Source organism: Musca vetustissima, unplaced genomic scaffold, assembly GCF_032173495.1.
Source record: "Musca vetustissima isolate MV318-11 ecotype Yass unplaced genomic scaffold, APGP_CSIRO_Mvet_v1 utg48063, whole genome shotgun sequence".
Classification (NCBI taxonomy): domain Eukaryota; kingdom Metazoa; phylum Arthropoda; class Insecta; order Diptera; family Muscidae; genus Musca; species Musca vetustissima.
In genome coordinates this window covers 94012-111810 of record NW_026884125.1, presented here as the reverse complement: position 1 = coordinate 111810, position 17799 = coordinate 94012, and the positions used below count along the sequence as shown (strand labels likewise).

The window sequence follows — 17799 nt, the reverse complement described above, 5'->3', positions numbered from 1 at the left end:
TATTGCAAACGGAAAGAAAAATTCCGATTCGCTCTATCTTTTTGGCTAAATTATTAGATGACCCATATTGGTCAGATGACCTATACCGTGCAAAACTTTGTGATATTAGAATTATAAGGGTGTTCTTTTTTGCGACTAACATAAAATATTTTCTTTATAAAATTTTGTGATGTCTGAAGATGTGTATGGAATTTTGATATGGTCTTACAGATGATACATGGGATTGAATTGGCTAGAATACCTAATCCTATGCCATAATAAAAAACCAACGGTTTTTTATACTTTCTCCGTATTTCCAGCTCAGAATTATCTACCCAAAACCATACAACATTCTATTTTCATTGGGTAGAGAAAATGCGACAAAAAAAAACTTGTGGTAGTGTCTATAATATCTAGCGTGATAGATGGTCCATATATTGAAAAAACTTTTATTTTACGTTGACGATTCCGTAATTTTGAATATTTAGACCACATTTCTCATCATAATTTATTAAAATAAAATATAACTTTTTTTTGCAAAAAAAAAAAAAAAAAACGTTAACACTAACAGCTTAAAAAGGTTTCCATTAAAAGAAGCTTTTTACAGGTTTCGCAATAGAGTATAAATCAGTTTCGATCCACATTTTGATATTATTCCATAGAAAAGGTCAGATAATTTCAACTTGTTCGGCATATTTCTTAACTCATTAAAGGAACTCGCACCGATACAGAAAAATAATCATATTTTAAATGTCACACTAAATTTTGCATCCTTTAAAAAATCATTTTTGTTTTTTGAGTTCTTTAGACGAAGTCCACACTAAAGGGATTTCATGAAACAAATTAAACGAAATTCTGTTCTTAGATCGAATTTCTCAGTTGAACAAGATAGACTTGGTTAATTTTGAGAATATGCATAGAATCACTGAATCGCTGAGTCGATTTATGCATGTTCGTACATGTTAAATTGTAAAAAAGGACAGGTCGAATTTATTATCCGAATTTGATAAAATTTAGCACAGGCCACTTATTTGTTCTAAAGACGAATCCTATGGAAATTTGAGAAAATTGGTTCAGATTTAGATATAGCTCCCATATATATTTCTTTCCGAAATAGTGAACCAATTTTACACATCGTACGGAATTAGGTCCAGATGGAGCTCCAAACTACCAATATTTGTCTGATTGAGATAAAATTTAGCATAGCGAATGCAATTGAGTCAAGAATGATATGTGTTAATGATTGTTGAAAATGGTTCAGATTTAGATATAGGTATTATATATATATATATATATATGTTGCACCGAAGAGCCTATTTTTGTTCGATTTACACAAAATTGAGGATATTAAATTGAGTTGCTCAATTAGGCCCATGTTCATATATAGCTCTCATACATAATTTTACTCGATTTCATAATTTACTCCATTCATAATTTTTCATTGATTTTAATATGGTGTTTTTTTTTAATTGGTGTGATCTAACATTTAATTTCGCCCGATTCTACCTCAATGGTCCACCAATAATGCTATGTCTGTTCTATCTTTTGGATATTGAATATCGTGCATATCGTGTATGAACCCAAAGTGGGTTCATACACGTCGGCCTCATCCGACTTTTAAACTTTACTTACTGGTTATAATTTCTACAGTGGGCAACTCGATCTAAGAACGCCTACCTTCATGTAAATTACTTTACTATGGGCAGGGATTTATTTTCCCTTCATTCATACTGTATGAACAGAATTTAAGTTCAAAGACAGTTGATTTTAATGGGTTAATCTAATACACCAATATTGTCAATATATTATATACTTTTAGATATACTTTCCCCAATAACTCTGCCTGACGTTTTATATTACATTTTAGCAAAAAATTAGAAATAAGGGTCCACTCTTTGTTGAAGCCCAAATATAAAGATTTTGACCGATTTTGGTTTATTATCTATATTTTAATCTTCCAATAGAATCGGGCGTATTCTCAGTAAGTGGGTGACATTTTTGATCTAGTTCCCATATAGCTATTATAATTATGCTAGATTCTTTCTCGAACATGTTTTTCTTTCGATTTATTACCGTCACGTCAGATGTAATTTTAGTCCACACAAATTTTGCTTGCTTATATACTGTCGAATATAATACCAACCTCCAAAAATAGCTGCAGCCGTTAAAAATATTAAAAGACGTGCCATAATAAAGGCAACTGGAATTGCTTGTCACACAAAATTTCTTCACTTTTTTTGTATTTGGCTCTACAAGGATTTCAACATTTCCTTTTTTCTACAAAGAAAAATAAATTGTATTTAATTTGTATATCACAAATTTTTACTATTTTCTATTTATTTGAAATACACAATAATGTATTTTATGTTGAATATATCATATCTTTATTTTTTATATTATAATAACAATTTTTTTATTATTTTCTTTAAATTGTATGTATTTTTTAATTCACTTTAATTTGCATTCAACACAGAAATATCACAAAATTTATATTTTTCCATTTAGAAAATTATATTTGAAACTTTTTGTGTATTTATTCTTGTTAATTTTATTTTTAGTGGGGACCATCTAAATATATAACTTTGCATCACTTTTGATCATTAATTCACTGTCACTTGTTTCCGCTACACAGATTTCGAGATCAGCATAGTTTTCCGTTCCCCGAATGATGTTTCTTTATTTACTAGGGATGTTTCGTTCGTTTTTGTTCTGTTTTTTACCTTAGTACACAACCGCACGGGATGAAAGCTGAAAAAAGACTGGGGGATATGTTTGCTAAATCCCAATATGCTAAGGATCCCTTTTGAACGAATACGGCCCACACAGTTGTTAGCATACACTGACATTTGTCGGAGAGAAAAAAGAAAAACATTTTTTCACACATTCGAAAATGTGAAATATAATGGAAATCATTCATCGAAGATGAAAACTGGAGAAAACTTGTGTGACAAAACAAAAATGAACATTTCGAAATAAAGAGTGAATTGTTTGGAGTGAAGAAATGTATGAACATAAGGAAGGTGTATTTTATAAACTTTAGTTGCTTCCGACTTGTATATGTAAATAGTCAAGATCGCATTATGTCAAGGGAGCTTAGAAATTGGTCACTATAAGCGATATCAAATTAAGAACCGACATTTTTGTGGACCTTTGAATATCGTTCTTATAACCGATACGTTTTTCAAAACGATGATGTTATAAACGATTCCAACGGTAAATATTATGTCAATAGGATTTAGTTTTGTTACAATTTAAAGTGGTCTATAGCCCTTCCAATACACAATTTCTGTCATGCCAAATTATTAATGTTGTCTTTATGCACTACAAACAATTTTGAACAGAAAATTCAGGCATTTTAAAAGGGTGAAAATCAGAGACGATTTTTATTTTGCTCAAATCTGTGTATCTTTTTTTATCTGTCGTTTCCTTCTTCGTCTACAATTTTATGGGTTTAGTTCATAATGTTTGTGCGTGTATCTGCAAGATCGCTGATTGTTGTTTATAACCATGCGACAATCTATCTATTTATAAAACAAAATGTTTGACACTACCAAAAGCCAATCTAAATCGGCAAAAAAAAATAGAAAAACAACTAAGAAAATAAAAAACTCGCACACTCACACACACATACACTTAAATAAAGCGCCAATAAAAAAAACAAACATACAAACAGCATAAAGGAAGTGTTTCATAGCCGAGTCTGATGATTTTCTTTTTGGTGTTTCACTCGAAACGCCTCCACACAAGTGTAAGTTGACATTTTCTGTTGGATTTTCCACAAATGTTTTTCTTTGTTGTTGTTGTTAAAAAAAAAGATCGAAATTAAAGTGTGGCATCATGTCATGACAACAAAACAAAGTTTATGTGACAACAACATCAAGAACAAGCAACATATGTTTGTATGTAGAGACTGAGGCAATTGCCACTTTATGAATGTGCTAAACAATAGACCGAATGTCCGCATGATAATAATGATGATGCTGATGAGTAAAGGAATGATTTTAATGATCTTTAAGCATTTTCCTCATCATTAGGGTCACAATGGTTTGAGGTGTGTGCGTGTGTGTACGTTTTTTTTTTTATTGTGATGAATAATTGAAAGTGTTTTCTGTTTCTTCAAATAAAAATGATTTGAAATGAATCACTGGGTATATAGTTAAATATTTAACAATATCATCTGTAATATTGAACTATTATATTAATTGCAGTTTAGCTGAAATGTAGACTTTTGTAAAATATAAGAATATATTATTTGTATAACCGGTATACTGATATTCAACTTTAATAAATCCCGCACAACAATTAACAACTTAAAACGACGATGAGTTCGACCCTCGAAAATGAGGTGGAAATTCAAAACACCTAAAATCAATCGAGACTCTTTTGTGGGACCTATATAATGGTAAATATTTAGTAGAACCACAATATAAACCTAAAAACGTACCGACAATTATGACGATATTAATAGTTTTTGACAGAGAGATTTTCTACCAATGAGAATCCAAAATACTAAATTACTAACAATGTGACTTTTTTTAATTTGGGTTCTAAGTATAAATATTGTGATCCATGAGAACGTTGCATACAATGTGCTATCCCGAAGCGGTAAATTACAGCAACTTCGTTTTATATGGGAACTTTGTCAAAACTGTTAACAATATTAAGATTAGCCCTAATCCTGGGGAACTATCAAATTCCAAATGACAAATATTAAGATTAGCCCTAATCCTCGGGAACATCAAATTCCAAATGACTGCAATTTCGGTTGGACAACTTGTTTAGGACCTAGAAAAACCTGCAAAGCACGAACATGTATTGGAGAGTTTCTGCAGGAGACTGAAAAGATTGTGCAGTACCGATATACAGGGTGAGATGAAAAAACTGCAACCAACTTCAGACTGCTGTCATTTTCAAGAAACTCATCCTACAGCAGTTAAAATTATTCCAGTGACAGCCCATTATATTGTTTACAAGCATACAAAAGTATGTTGTTGAGAATTTTCCAAAAAAAAAAAAAAAAGTTATTCGTGATGGAATTCATGAGTGATAGTGTGATTTCTTTATACTTGACTGGAAAACCACAAGTGGCTATCGTTAGAGCAATCCAGCATTTAAATGAGAATAAATCTTTTTTGTTTTGTACCATCGCTCGTTACCGTGATACTGATAGCGTAGCCCGACGTCGTGAAAGTGGACGGAAGAAAACAGCAACATCAGCAGAAATGGTTCGAAAAATGGCTCGTGATCTGAACATATCGCAATATTCCATTCAGCAAATATTGAAAAATGAGCTTGCGATAAAGCCATTGAAATTCCAAAAAGTGCAAAAACTTACACCGCAAGAGAAAGGAAATAGACTAAAACGGGCCGAAAGTGGTGAACTGCCGAATTTGGTTCTCTCCGATGTGAAAACATTCGTTGTCCAGCAGTTTGTAAACAAACAAAATGATCATGTTTACTTGCCAAAGAAGTCAGCTGAAAATGTGCACCTTCGGTTGGCCACCAGAACTCAAGCGCCGGCCATGGTGATGGTATGGACCGCCATTACAGCCGATGGTCGCTCTCCGCTCGTATTAATCGACTGTGGCATCCGAATAAATGCCGAATATTATCGCGAAAATTTTCTGGAGGGTGTATTAAATCCTTGGGCACGCAAACATTTCGGCCGCAGACCTTGGACATTCCAACAGGACTCAGCGCCATCACACTTAGCACGCGAGTTATGATACAAAATACTTGTATCAAACCTGTTCCGTAATCTTAATTTATTTTAAACATCATTCTCTCTAAATCTATTTTCAGCTATCCTCAATGTTCTTTTCACCTAGTTTTAATCACAAATTTCCTTTTATTATCCATAATTTTATTTTGTTATCCATAATTCCTTAATGTAATTAATTTATCTCAATTCTCTTTTAAATCATATTCTTTAGTTTTAGTACTAATTTACTGTTAACTTCTAATATATTTTGATGTTTTCTAGTTTTAAGTTGACTTTGTTTGTAACTCTGAACTAATAAAGTTGTCTTCGGATAAAATTAAAAACATAAAATATTGTTTTATTACATATATATTTAATATTACTTAACTCGCGCAACCCAAGAATAGTTACAAAATGAGGATGCTCGTTTTATTTCTAGCGCTCAATGGCCACCAAAATCTCCGGATACCAATCTGTTGGACTATTGAGTCTGGAGTATTTAGGAAAGCAAGGTTGGCACTAAAAATACCAAAGTGTCAATCACCTCAAGCAAGCACTTCGCCAAGAATGGGCCAAAATAACGCAGAGCATCATTTGGGAAGCCGTAATCCGTGCCAAAGGTGACCAATTCGAACAAATTTAAACTTATTCTAAAATGGATGCTATTTCCGACATTTTTTTTCTTTCATTCAATAAAATGAAAAAATTGTGGCGTTTGACTTTGTTGCAGTTTTTTATCTCACCCTGTTATATGTTTCATCACACCAAACGTCCTAGAATTCGTAACAAAGTATCTAGAGATTTATCTTTAATATTGCAAGCACCATCGAGATTTCAATCAGGTCTGAGGAATCGAACAAAGTCATTATTTTTCATGAGACCACTAAAGGTTTATCATCCGGCCTTGTGATACATCCAATCCTATAAATTTCGTTTCAGCCAAAATTTAAGGCCGAATTGATATTTCTAGAGTCCTAGGCATAATTAACCTAGCATAGGGTTCATGGTTTTACGATTATACAAGTATATTCGGAATTTGTTTAACTTCAATTGAGTTTGTTATTTTTTTTATTTCAAACCTGTGAGCGGAGCAGTATAGTTGGACCGGCCGACCATATGATACCCTACATAACTACCACGGAAGACTAACATTATGCGGATCTATATTCCATGCCTGGACAATATTTCTCGATATTTGAACCATATTGGCCAATTAGAGATCAACAGCTACACTTTCTTACCCAGGCATATTTTCGAAATAGGTTTCTGTTTTATTTTTACACAGAAAGATATTGATTGATTTGATTTTGGCATATTTACTAGATTTGCGTTTCCGTACTTTTCAAATTATTTTGTATTCTGAGAGCGATTTTGAAATGTTTCCCTTTTACTAGATTTACTATTAAAAAAGTACTGGAACAGACCAATTGTTATTATTATGTTTTTTGCCTATCTACCCCCAGAACAATTTTCCAATTCGCCAAATATGTACAATCGATAGAAATTAATACTGATTGTGAATTCATTCGTCCAATCACACACACACCTACGCGACAATGGGCCGGCAATTAACGATGATATTACTGCAATTTGTTGTTGTGGCCAGCCTTCATTGGAATTTAGTTTTACTTTTTACCAGCTGATCTGAGGTATTGTTTTGTTACCTCCGAACGCATTTATATAATTATTACACCTCTCACTGTCAAATAAAACAACATTCATGCGAAATGTTTATCTGAATTCGCGCAACAAATAAACAATTTTCCGATAATGTCAATTGTTTTATTTTTTCATAGAACCTCCACAATGTGGAGGGTATTTTATTTTCCCGCCACATATGAAGGTGACGCAATTGTCACGAAATTTCTATGCAAAAAAAAAAAAAAAAAACAAGATAAAAGAACACACCTTTTTGTCTACCGAATCGAAATCAATTATGTCACAACATGATTACGTGAATGTGAGCAAGAGTTAAGTAGTCATGTCATCCGATTAAAGGTCGTAATTACAACAACTATCGGCTAGTTTCCATCGCGCATTCATATTATCAGATTCTTTCCGAGTACAAATAATTGGAAATAGAAAACAGTAGCCAAGGTGGCTACTTAAATGGGTATGCAAAATAAATTTTGTAATTAAAAAGTTGAAAAGACATTGAGCCGAATGTATTGTATTTTATTTAAATGCCCTACACACAGCTGTAAAGTGTTACAAATTCTCATTCATTTGTTACTCTTGATTTGATTTTCAAACACTACTCCAAGAAAGTATTTAAATCTATGTGTCTGCAGGAATTTTTATTAGGACGCCGAAATTCCCAACTATCTACAAAATAACAAAAATCACAGCGAATATCTAAGTATAATAAAGTGGTTACCCTGTTTACATACATATTTGTTTTCTTTTACGCCCAGTTAATCATCACTTTTTATACCCTTCACCACACTGTGGTACAGGGTATTATGTCTTTGTGCATATGTTTGTAACAGGCAAAAGGAATCGAGATAGACCCATAGTTCCTTTTGAGAATATGCATAGAATCACTTTCTGAGTCGATTTACGCATGTCCGTCTGTCCGTCCGTCCGTCCATGTATTTTTGTGAACAAAGTACAGGTCGCATTTATGATCCGATTTGGATGAAATTTGGCACAGTTCACTTATTGGGCCCAAGGACGAACCCTATTGAAATTGGGAAAAATCGGTTCAGATTTAGATATAGTTCCCATATATATTTTCGTCCGATTTAGGGTAAATGGTGCACCAAAGTCCCTATATATCTTTCGATTTGCACGAAATTTGAAATAACGTATTGAATTGAGCCTAGAGTGATGTCTGCCAAGTTTCGTGAAAATCGGTCAAGATTTAGATATAGCTCCCATATATATTTTCGTCCGATTTTATGTAAATGGTGCACCAAAGTCCCTAAATATCTTTCGATTTGCGCGAAATTTGGCATGACGTACTGTATTGAGCTTAGAGTGATGTCTGCCAAGTTTCGGTGCAGATTTAGGTATAGCTCCCATATATAGTTTCGTCCGATTTTATGTAAATGGTGCACCAAAGTCCCTATATATCTTTCGATTTGCACGAAATTTGGCATAACATACTGAATTGAGCCTAGAGTGATGTCTACCAAGTTTCGTCAAAATCCGTTCAGATTTAGATATAGCTCCCATATATAGTTTCGTCCGATATTATGTAAATGGTGCACCAAAGTCCCTTTATATATTTCGATTTGCACGAAATTTGGCATAACATACTGAATTGAGCCTAGATTGATGTCTACCAAGTTTCGTGAAAATCCGTTCAGATTTAGATATAGCTCCCATATATAGTTTCGTCCGATTTTATGTAAATGATGCACTAAAGTCCCTATATATCTTTCGATTTGCACCAAATTTGGCATAACGTACTTAATTGAGCCTAGAGTGCTTTATGCCAAGTTTCGTAAAAATCGGTCCAGATTAATATATAGCTTCCATATATAGTTTCGTCCGATTTTATGTTAAAGATTCACCAAAGTTCCTATAAATCTTTCGATTTGGACGAAATTTGGTATAGCATACAGTATTGAGCCTGGAATGATGTGTGCTGAGTTTCGTGAAAATCGGTTCAGATTAAGATATATATATTTCCGTCAGATTTAATGTAAATAATGTACCAAAGTTCTAATATTGCATAGATCGATTGATTTTAAGTAATTGACGAACCAAGGAACCAATATATGGTTGATAGGAACAAAACGTACTGAAATTAGTATAACCCAACCTGTGACAAGTTTTGTTGAAATCGGTTCATATTTGGATATAAATTCCACATATATTTTCGTCCGATTGTAAGTAAACGGTGCAAATGGTGTTTGTCAAATTGACATGAAATTTTGCACAACGCACAAAATTGAGCATAGAATAACGTAGTTGGGTTTTCTAGAAGTACATACATAGCCCAACGGCCCAACATTTGTCCCATTGTAAGAAACAAATGACATGCAAATAGATTGATATATTTTGATTCACATAAATATCACATATTTTAGTTCATCCAATTTCATGTTAATTGTTCTGGCGAAGATAGTGGTGAAGGGTATCATATAGTCGGCCCCGTCCGACTTTACTACTTTCCTTACTGGTTTAAAATGGAGGCGTTCGCGTGCTGTTTTGTTTGATATATCATAAATGGTAATGTGACAAATATTTTTCCAAACGTATTTATTTATTTTAATACAAATACATGTTCTTACAATAGGAATATAAAATGTAGATTTTTATAACATTTTGGGGCTGAATGGGTATAATCATACAACTCATTAAGAATAGTTTTTAAGGGAACGTCCGTTCTCCACGTTTTTAAAAGTCGAATATTTTTATTATTTAAATAAAACGAAATCTTTTGAAGATGTAACCGATTTAAGTCGTCGTATTCAAACAGCAGTTCTTCTCAAACTTTATATGACTATTTCTCCAACAGTGTTTTTACGAATGGTTATCTTATCGGTTCCAAATGTTAATGCTTTGTTCTGTACGTACACAGATATCACATGATCTAGAATAAATCCTTATTTTTTAACTTGGTTGGTTGATATATATATATATATATGAGTTTTAAAATTTCTATTTTTTCTTTTTGTGATCCGATGATTTTATTTAGTATAAAGTATCAATCAAACAATTTCCGATTTATGCTCGTTGGAAGGGTGAAATTTCGCCGTAAAAAAATAGCAAACTAATTTTTTAATGGAAGGGAACAATGTGAAAATTCGGTACATTTTACAGTTTTTCTCTGACAAAGGCGAAAATGCAACTCAAGCAGCTAATATTGTGAATGGTGTTTATGGTTCCGATACTGTAACATTCAATTATGTGCAATTTTGGTTTCGTAGATTCTGTTCAGGAATTTTTGATGTTAAAGATGCACTTCGCACAGGTAGGCCGGTCGTCGAAAATATCAATAAAATGGGAGAAATGATCGAACTTGACCGGCATGTTAGCAGTCGTAACATCGCCCCAAAAGCTAAACATTGACCATAACTGTTGTAAAACATTAAAAAAAAAACAGTAATGAAAGTAGTAAAGTCGGACTGGGCCGACTATATGATACCCTTCACCACTTTGGGGATATTCTACATATGTATCTTTACAGATGTCGTCTTTTCAAAGGATGCGATGGACCCAATTCAGTACCCTATGCGAAATTCGTACAAATCGAAAGATATATAGGGACTTTGGAGACCACAGGCAACAAAATGTTTTAGAGCTTATATTTAATATACATCTAGTAGATATATATTCTGTGGATTTTGTACGTCTAGACCTGATTACGGACAACATATATCAAAAGAAAAATCTTAAAAATTCAAATTCTTGTTAAAGTTATGAGCTTTTCAATATAGAGAAGAATGCAAAAATGTGTACAGTATTCGAAATTTACGAATTCTGCCATCAGAATTATTTTTGATTCTTGTAAAAAAAATATATAGGATAATTTGCGATGAATTTTGCGTGGATTTTGCATTTGGTTTTCTTGATATTGGGCTTTTGCAAGGATGTAGCTATGTCAAATTTTGTCCATATCCTATCTAGAATAGTTGCATTAAATTTGTGAACAGAAAATAGTTCTCTGATTAGGGAAACAAATTCGGGCCTCAAAGGGTTAAATCGGACGAAAATATATATGGGAGCTATATATAAACACGTCATTATTGACCTAATTCATTACTTTATGTCAATTTCGTGCAAATCGAAAGATATATAGGGACTTTGGTTTACCTTAAATCGGATGAAAATATATATGGGAGCTATATATAAATCTGAACCGATTTTTCCCAATTTCAATAGGGTTTGTCCTTGGGCCAAATAAGTGACTTGTGCCAAATTTCATTCAATCGGATCATAAATGCGACCTGTACTTTGTTACCAAAGTGATTCTATGCATATTCTCAAAAGGAACCATGGGTCTATCTCGTTTGCTTTTGACTGTTACAAACATATGCACAAAGACATAATGATGGATTTTCCCTAACCTAATATCATAAATACCAGAATCGTCTTTTCTGCAGTATGACGTCCCTTACACAATATCAACATCTAAAAAAATATTGGTCCTAGTCTCAATTTTTTGGTATACCTAGTCCACTATATCTTCCATGTATAATATATACATTCATTATCGGAGACCCCTATTCCGACTTCGGAAGAGAGCAACTAATAAAACATTTGTATGTGTTACAAAAAATAATAAATATCGATTATAGGGAATAGCCCTAACCTCTTTATATGGGGTAATAGGCCATTTTTCCAACCGAAGCGATTTTACATTCCGGGTTCTTGGCGACTAAAGAATTACTTTATAGGATACACTGCGACAATTTATATAGGTCGTGATCTAATATTAAGAACCCAGCATGCCAAATTCGAAATAGGTCAAGTTTTGTTTTGTTTACGGCTATTGCAGTTATTTTTCTTAGAGAACGCATCTCCAGTCATATCAAATGAGAAATGTTTTTGTAAAACATATCCTCTTTCTAGCACCAGTCCTTGTGCGTTTTTCTTCGTCCTTATTTTGTTGTACTGTAATCTAAATACAACATTCCACATATTATACAAAAATATCGCTTATAAAATCTTAGATAGGACCCTCAAAGACAACAAATCGATCGCTCATAATCACAATAATTTGAACGATTTTCTGAAAATGCGGTTCAGAAATTTAGGGATCCGGAACCGTCTCCCATAAATATTTTTTTATTAACATGTATTTAAAAAATGAGAATTATGGTAAATATTTTGGATTAATCCGACAGTTTTTTTAAATTCAAATTATTTCTGCATACAGTTTAATCGATTTTTTTAGTGTTCGCAGATATAAGGTTTTCTAAGCTTTATTTATTGCGAAAAATGTTCAGGTCCATCTTCGCGAATTTTATGCGCCGTATATTTTGTTCAATATTCGCAGATGTTTAAGACACGTTCACCTTGTTGTAATAAAAGATTATTTTTTTAATAGGTAAACTTTTTTTATTCAAATTGTCATCTTAGTAAATAAAAATAGAACAAAAAATAATTCATTATTATTAAAATTGCTATTATAAGACAGGAGTGCGTTTTGAGTTAGTTATGGCTAATAATCACAATAATTTCCACGATTTTCGCCAAAGAAATATAGGTTTTAAAACGCTAACTAAACACTTATTTGGTAAAAAAGGTGACAAAATTTATTTAACATACAAAATTGACAATTAATAAACAAATCTGCAACCACACATTATATTATGGCAAATTTGATTATTCAATTTGTTTATTTTTAATATTTTTTCGTTCGTTTGTTTTCGCAGTAAAATGGTTTTTGGTAGTTTTATTGTTGTTGTTTTAAGAGTAAAATATTCATTTTGTTGAACTTAATGTTTTATACTCAAATAGGGTAGACCCATTTGTCTCACATAAACACTACGTTCGGCCGTGGAACATGGTGGACATCTAACTATGAGGATGCCATCCGAACTCAGTTCAGCCCTTACATCATTGGGATAATAGCCACGGGGCAATATGAAACGTTTGACAATGTGGCGACCCACAAAACTATCACCGTCTCGGCGTTTTTCATGTTTAGCCTCAACTATGACGGTATCGCCTGATGTTTTCACTGTGATTTCATAGGGCTTAAATGGTCCCACATCAATATTGGCCTCAAAGCCATCTTTGCCCACCACCACACGACTGAGATCAGGAGCTGAACCGACACGATTTAAACGTCTGTAGTAGGGTACATCCCAATCGATGAGATCCCAATCACGCCACAAACGACGACGCTGATCCCAATAATCCCATTCATTTAGTGTATTGCTTGAGGGTACTAAAGCCATTATCCACAATCAGAGGTAATCCACAGAGGTAAAATAAATCCTTTGCTATTGAAAATTAATTTCAGTAATTCAGCAACACTCGCTTTCGAAACGTTTACACGCTTGAGTGATCTCTCGATATGTTAACTAGTATCGCGATTTTTTGCAAATAAACTGGCATTCAGAAGTTGAATCGCTTTTTATAGAATCGGCACATTTGCCAATGACAGCGGGGCGGCACAACAAAAGCGGAGCGCCCAAACCCAAAAGTATTTATTTATTTTTTTTTTTAATTTCTATCTAAGCCCAGATATTGGCTTTGCCATATTTTACTCTGGCTGCGAAATGCGACCTAACAAATCGAATGCTGTACGTTAAACGTTGTTACGTTTCGGCCTGGCTTCTGTCAGTGAGTGTGGGTTCTTCTCGTTCGCTGATTATGGTCAATTGTCAGGCGTCAGTTGTTCTACATTTCTAGATTGAAATTATTGTTGTTATTTCATGTAATGTTGTCGTTGTTGTATTGCAGTGGCAACAACAACGACAACTATTTCGACTTTCTTTCCACACAGGAAATCTTGTAAACGAACTGAGTTCGACTCAGTGGTAGCACAACAGCAACAAATAGTCAAAACAACAAAAAGAATAGTTGATTGACCACATGAGAATTTTTACTAAACTTGGTCACAACGATAGCCACAGCCCGACCTACCAACACACCACCATAATGTCACTGCCACTTAATATAGAATTTATTTTGGTTTCAATTTAATTTAATTATTCTGCGTCTTAGTTTATCCATAACGGAAATAAGGCATTACATTTTGGAGAAGGCAGTGATGTTTTTATTTAATGATGTATTTTCAAAATAAATTTAAAATGTTTAATTTATTTATATTAATACAACATTTGGAAAATATTTTAATAAGTAAAAAAGAGTCTATGGTTTGCGGAGCTCTAAAAGGTATTTGTTTTTATAAACGAGTTGACCATCTGTAGAGACGTACCAGAAGCGGTTGGACCAAATCTTCGGATTTAAAGTAGTTTTTATAAAATATGACCATGTGCAAAAAATTAATTAAATCGGTTATTCAATTCGCTTCAAATTATATTCACAGGTTTGTTAAATATTGACCCTTTGTTGGGGGGACCGACGGATTCCAAATTCAAACTTGATCCATGTAAGGTAAACATATTTCGATGTGCAAACTTTCGATGAAATTGGATATTCCGTTTGCTTGATATGATTTTTACAAGTTTTCAAAATTTTGACCCTTTGTGGCGGAAGTACTAGAAGGAGTGAACCGACTTTCCTTATCTTACAGTATTATACAGGCATGGTTAAAATATTAGATTGTGAAAAATTTATTTCGAACCGCATGATATTATAAAAATATTTTTCAACAAAATGTTGACAATTTTGTTGAAAAATAAATTTTACGATGTGAACAACATGAATGAAATTGGACATTCCATTAGCCTAATAATGGATTTATAAATATATAAAATTTTGACCCTTTGTGGGGGAGGTACCACACCAATGCGTTCAATCTTCGGACTTGACCTAGGCTTGTGAGTGAGGTACCAGAAGGAGTGAACCGATAATCCCAATCTACGAACTCAAACTACGTTTAGGAGATTTGGATGCAATTGCTCGAGAGGTATCATGGGCACCAGTCAGACAGAAAGATTTGTAAATCGACTTCAAATTGCCTGAAACATGGAGTCTAAAGCCAATATTTCGATGGGCCATGTTTTTGCAGTAGCAATGTGTACATACCCACATTGTCTACAAAGATACATTTAACAAAAAGTCGATATCACTGTGCAACACAAAAATAATTACCGGGAAATTCCAACAGATTATGAAAGAGGGGCTAAAAAAAGAAGACACGTGTATCGGCGTTTTGAAAGTTTACGTCGGGAGGTAACCTAAAAAGGGGGGACAATATTCCCCCTTTTCTAGAATTTTTATAATTTTCGAATTATGATTTCTTGAAATCCTTGCATTTTAGGTATATAGTGTCTTCGGCAATATTACGGATAAAATATCGGGGAATATTTTGCTATACAACTTTAACCCTCAGCCGACTCATTAAAGGGGTCTTTTTGGTTCCCTTTTCCAGGAGTGATTGAAAACTCATTCAAAACGGGGTTAAAGCTGCTCAGAATATTCTACAGAAATGTTCGCCATAAAGTTTTACTATAAGTCTCAGAAACTCAAAAATCAGCCTAAACGTCAAAAATCTTAAAATACAAAAACTCATTTTAGGGTTAATATCGTACTTATTACTAGTTTCTACCCATTTTTCCCACAAGATGTCGTTTTAGAAGGATCGCATATCGCAAATATTCTCCATCAATTTTTAGCATAAATCACTGAACAAGAGAAATTAGTATATATAATGTATATACCGAATATATAGTCATACATTTTGAACCAAAAATTCGAAATATTCTCGTATTTTTTTACGAAGACATTTCCCAGTATTTTTTTCGACTAAGTGCATTAAAATAACATGAAACTTAATTTTAGGTATATAATGTCAAAGAATAAAATATTCTACGTCAAAATCCATTTTAAGTCTCAGCATAAACTATATATTTATATTCAATAGTTCACAATTCAAATCACAATTATATAACATCTGTTCACAATCAAATGTATACACAGATATATACATAAATTTCAATGTATCATCAAAGTTCAAACTAATTATGTTCCAACACAGCGGCAGCATCGACATGTTGGGACAATTTTAAACGCCTCATAATTAGTTGACATCACGTAGAACTATCACTTTGATGTTGCGCCAATGAATCACACCAATTGTTGTTCTTTTCATTTGTCATAATGTGTGTTAGTGTCTGAGGCAAACATGAAAATTCGCTGATCCAAATTATGTGACTAATGATTCCAAAAAACAATATCTCAAAACAATAAACTTTTTTTGTAGTTTTTCCTAGTACAATTTAATAAATTTAGTATACACATAAATAATTTCTTAAATATAATAACAAAAAACAATCAATAAAAAATTGTCCCTCATTTTGTTGGCAACAAGTATTTTGTATAGAATAGTCAATAACCTTCGTAGAAGTGCCTGGCTATTATCGGATATCGAACTTGTTTATGTCCTTTGTTTTTATCATTTGTCGGTATCTTCCTTAGTGAATCAGTTTTAGATTTTGTTTTTGTTATTCCTCCTCCATTGTTTGTTGCAGTTCAGAATTTGAACCATGTAAATGCTGGGGCGCTCGTATAACGAGCGTTAAAATGCAAAATGGTATATCTGTAAAAATAAATCAATGAATTTATTCGAAGTACATGTTGCATTTTTATACCCTTCACCAAACTGTGGTACAGGGTATTGTGTCTTTGTGCATATGTTTGTAACAGGCAAAAGGAAACGAGATAGACACATGATTCCTCTTGAGAATATGCATAGAATCACTTTCTGAGTCGATTTACACACAAGCCACTTATTTGCCCAAGGTCAAACCCTATTGAAATTGGAGAAAATCGGTTCATATTTAGATATAGCTCTCATATATATTTTAGTCCGATTTTAGGTAAATTGAGCACCAAAGTCTTTGTAAATCATTCAATTTGCACGAATTTTGGCAGAGTGTACTGAATTAAATCTAGAATGGCGTGTGATACGTTTCGTGAAAAACGGTCCAGATTTAGATATAGCTCCCATATAGAGTTTCGCCCGATTTTAGGTAAATGGTGCACCGCAGTCCCTGAAAATCATTCTATTTGCATGCATTTCAGCATAGCGTACTGAATGAGGTCTATAATAACGTGTGATAAGTTTCGTGAAAATCGGTCCAGAATTAGATATAGCTCCCATATGTATTTTCGTCCGATTTTATGTAAATGGTGCACCAAAGTCCCCATATATCTTTCGATTTTGGTATAGCGTAAGGAATTAAGTCTAGAATGATCTGTGCAAAGTTTCGTGAAAATCGGTTCAGATTTACTATATATATTTTCTCCTATATATATTTTCGTCCGATTTTAAGTAAATGGAGCACTAAAGATCCACAGCTAGGCCGATTGACACAACGTACTGAAGTTAATATAAATTAATCTCTGGCAAGTTTTCTTGAAATCGATTCAGGTGTAGATATAGCGTAGTTTCAATATATAATTTCAACTTATTAATGTTAATTGTACACCAAATAATCGATGGGTGTCTGATTGAGATTCAATTTTAAACAGTGCAGCATACCGAATAGCATTTGTGTCAAGTTTGCTTCAAATCGATTTACAAA

At 33.2% G+C, this 17799-nt stretch overlaps 1 protein-coding gene and 1 long non-coding RNA gene across 2 annotated transcripts in view; both read right to left on the bottom strand.

Moving 5' to 3' along the window:
* Positions 1 to 5344: 5344 nt before the first annotated feature.
* The window catches only part of LOC133331148 (uncharacterized), a 79785-nt gene continuing 67330 nt past the window's right edge, over positions 5345 to 17799 (bottom strand). The window contains exon 2 of the long non-coding RNA XR_009754377.1: positions 5345 to 5652. This is a non-coding gene — a long non-coding RNA (uncharacterized LOC133331148). The remainder of the gene's footprint in view (positions 5653 to 17799) is intronic.
* Positions 13073 to 13543, bottom strand: LOC133331149 (heat shock protein 27). The gene has a single exon (XM_061539543.1). It carries the CDS (start codon positions 13537 to 13539, stop codon positions 13075 to 13077), a length of 465 nt encoding a protein of 154 aa, XP_061395527.1. The 5' UTR covers positions 13540 to 13543; the 3' UTR covers positions 13073 to 13074.

Coding starts and splice junctions, on each gene's coding strand:
- LOC133331149 (XM_061539543.1), bottom strand. CDS start 13,539: ATGGCTTTAGTACCCTCAAGCAATACACTAAATGAATGGGATTATTGG.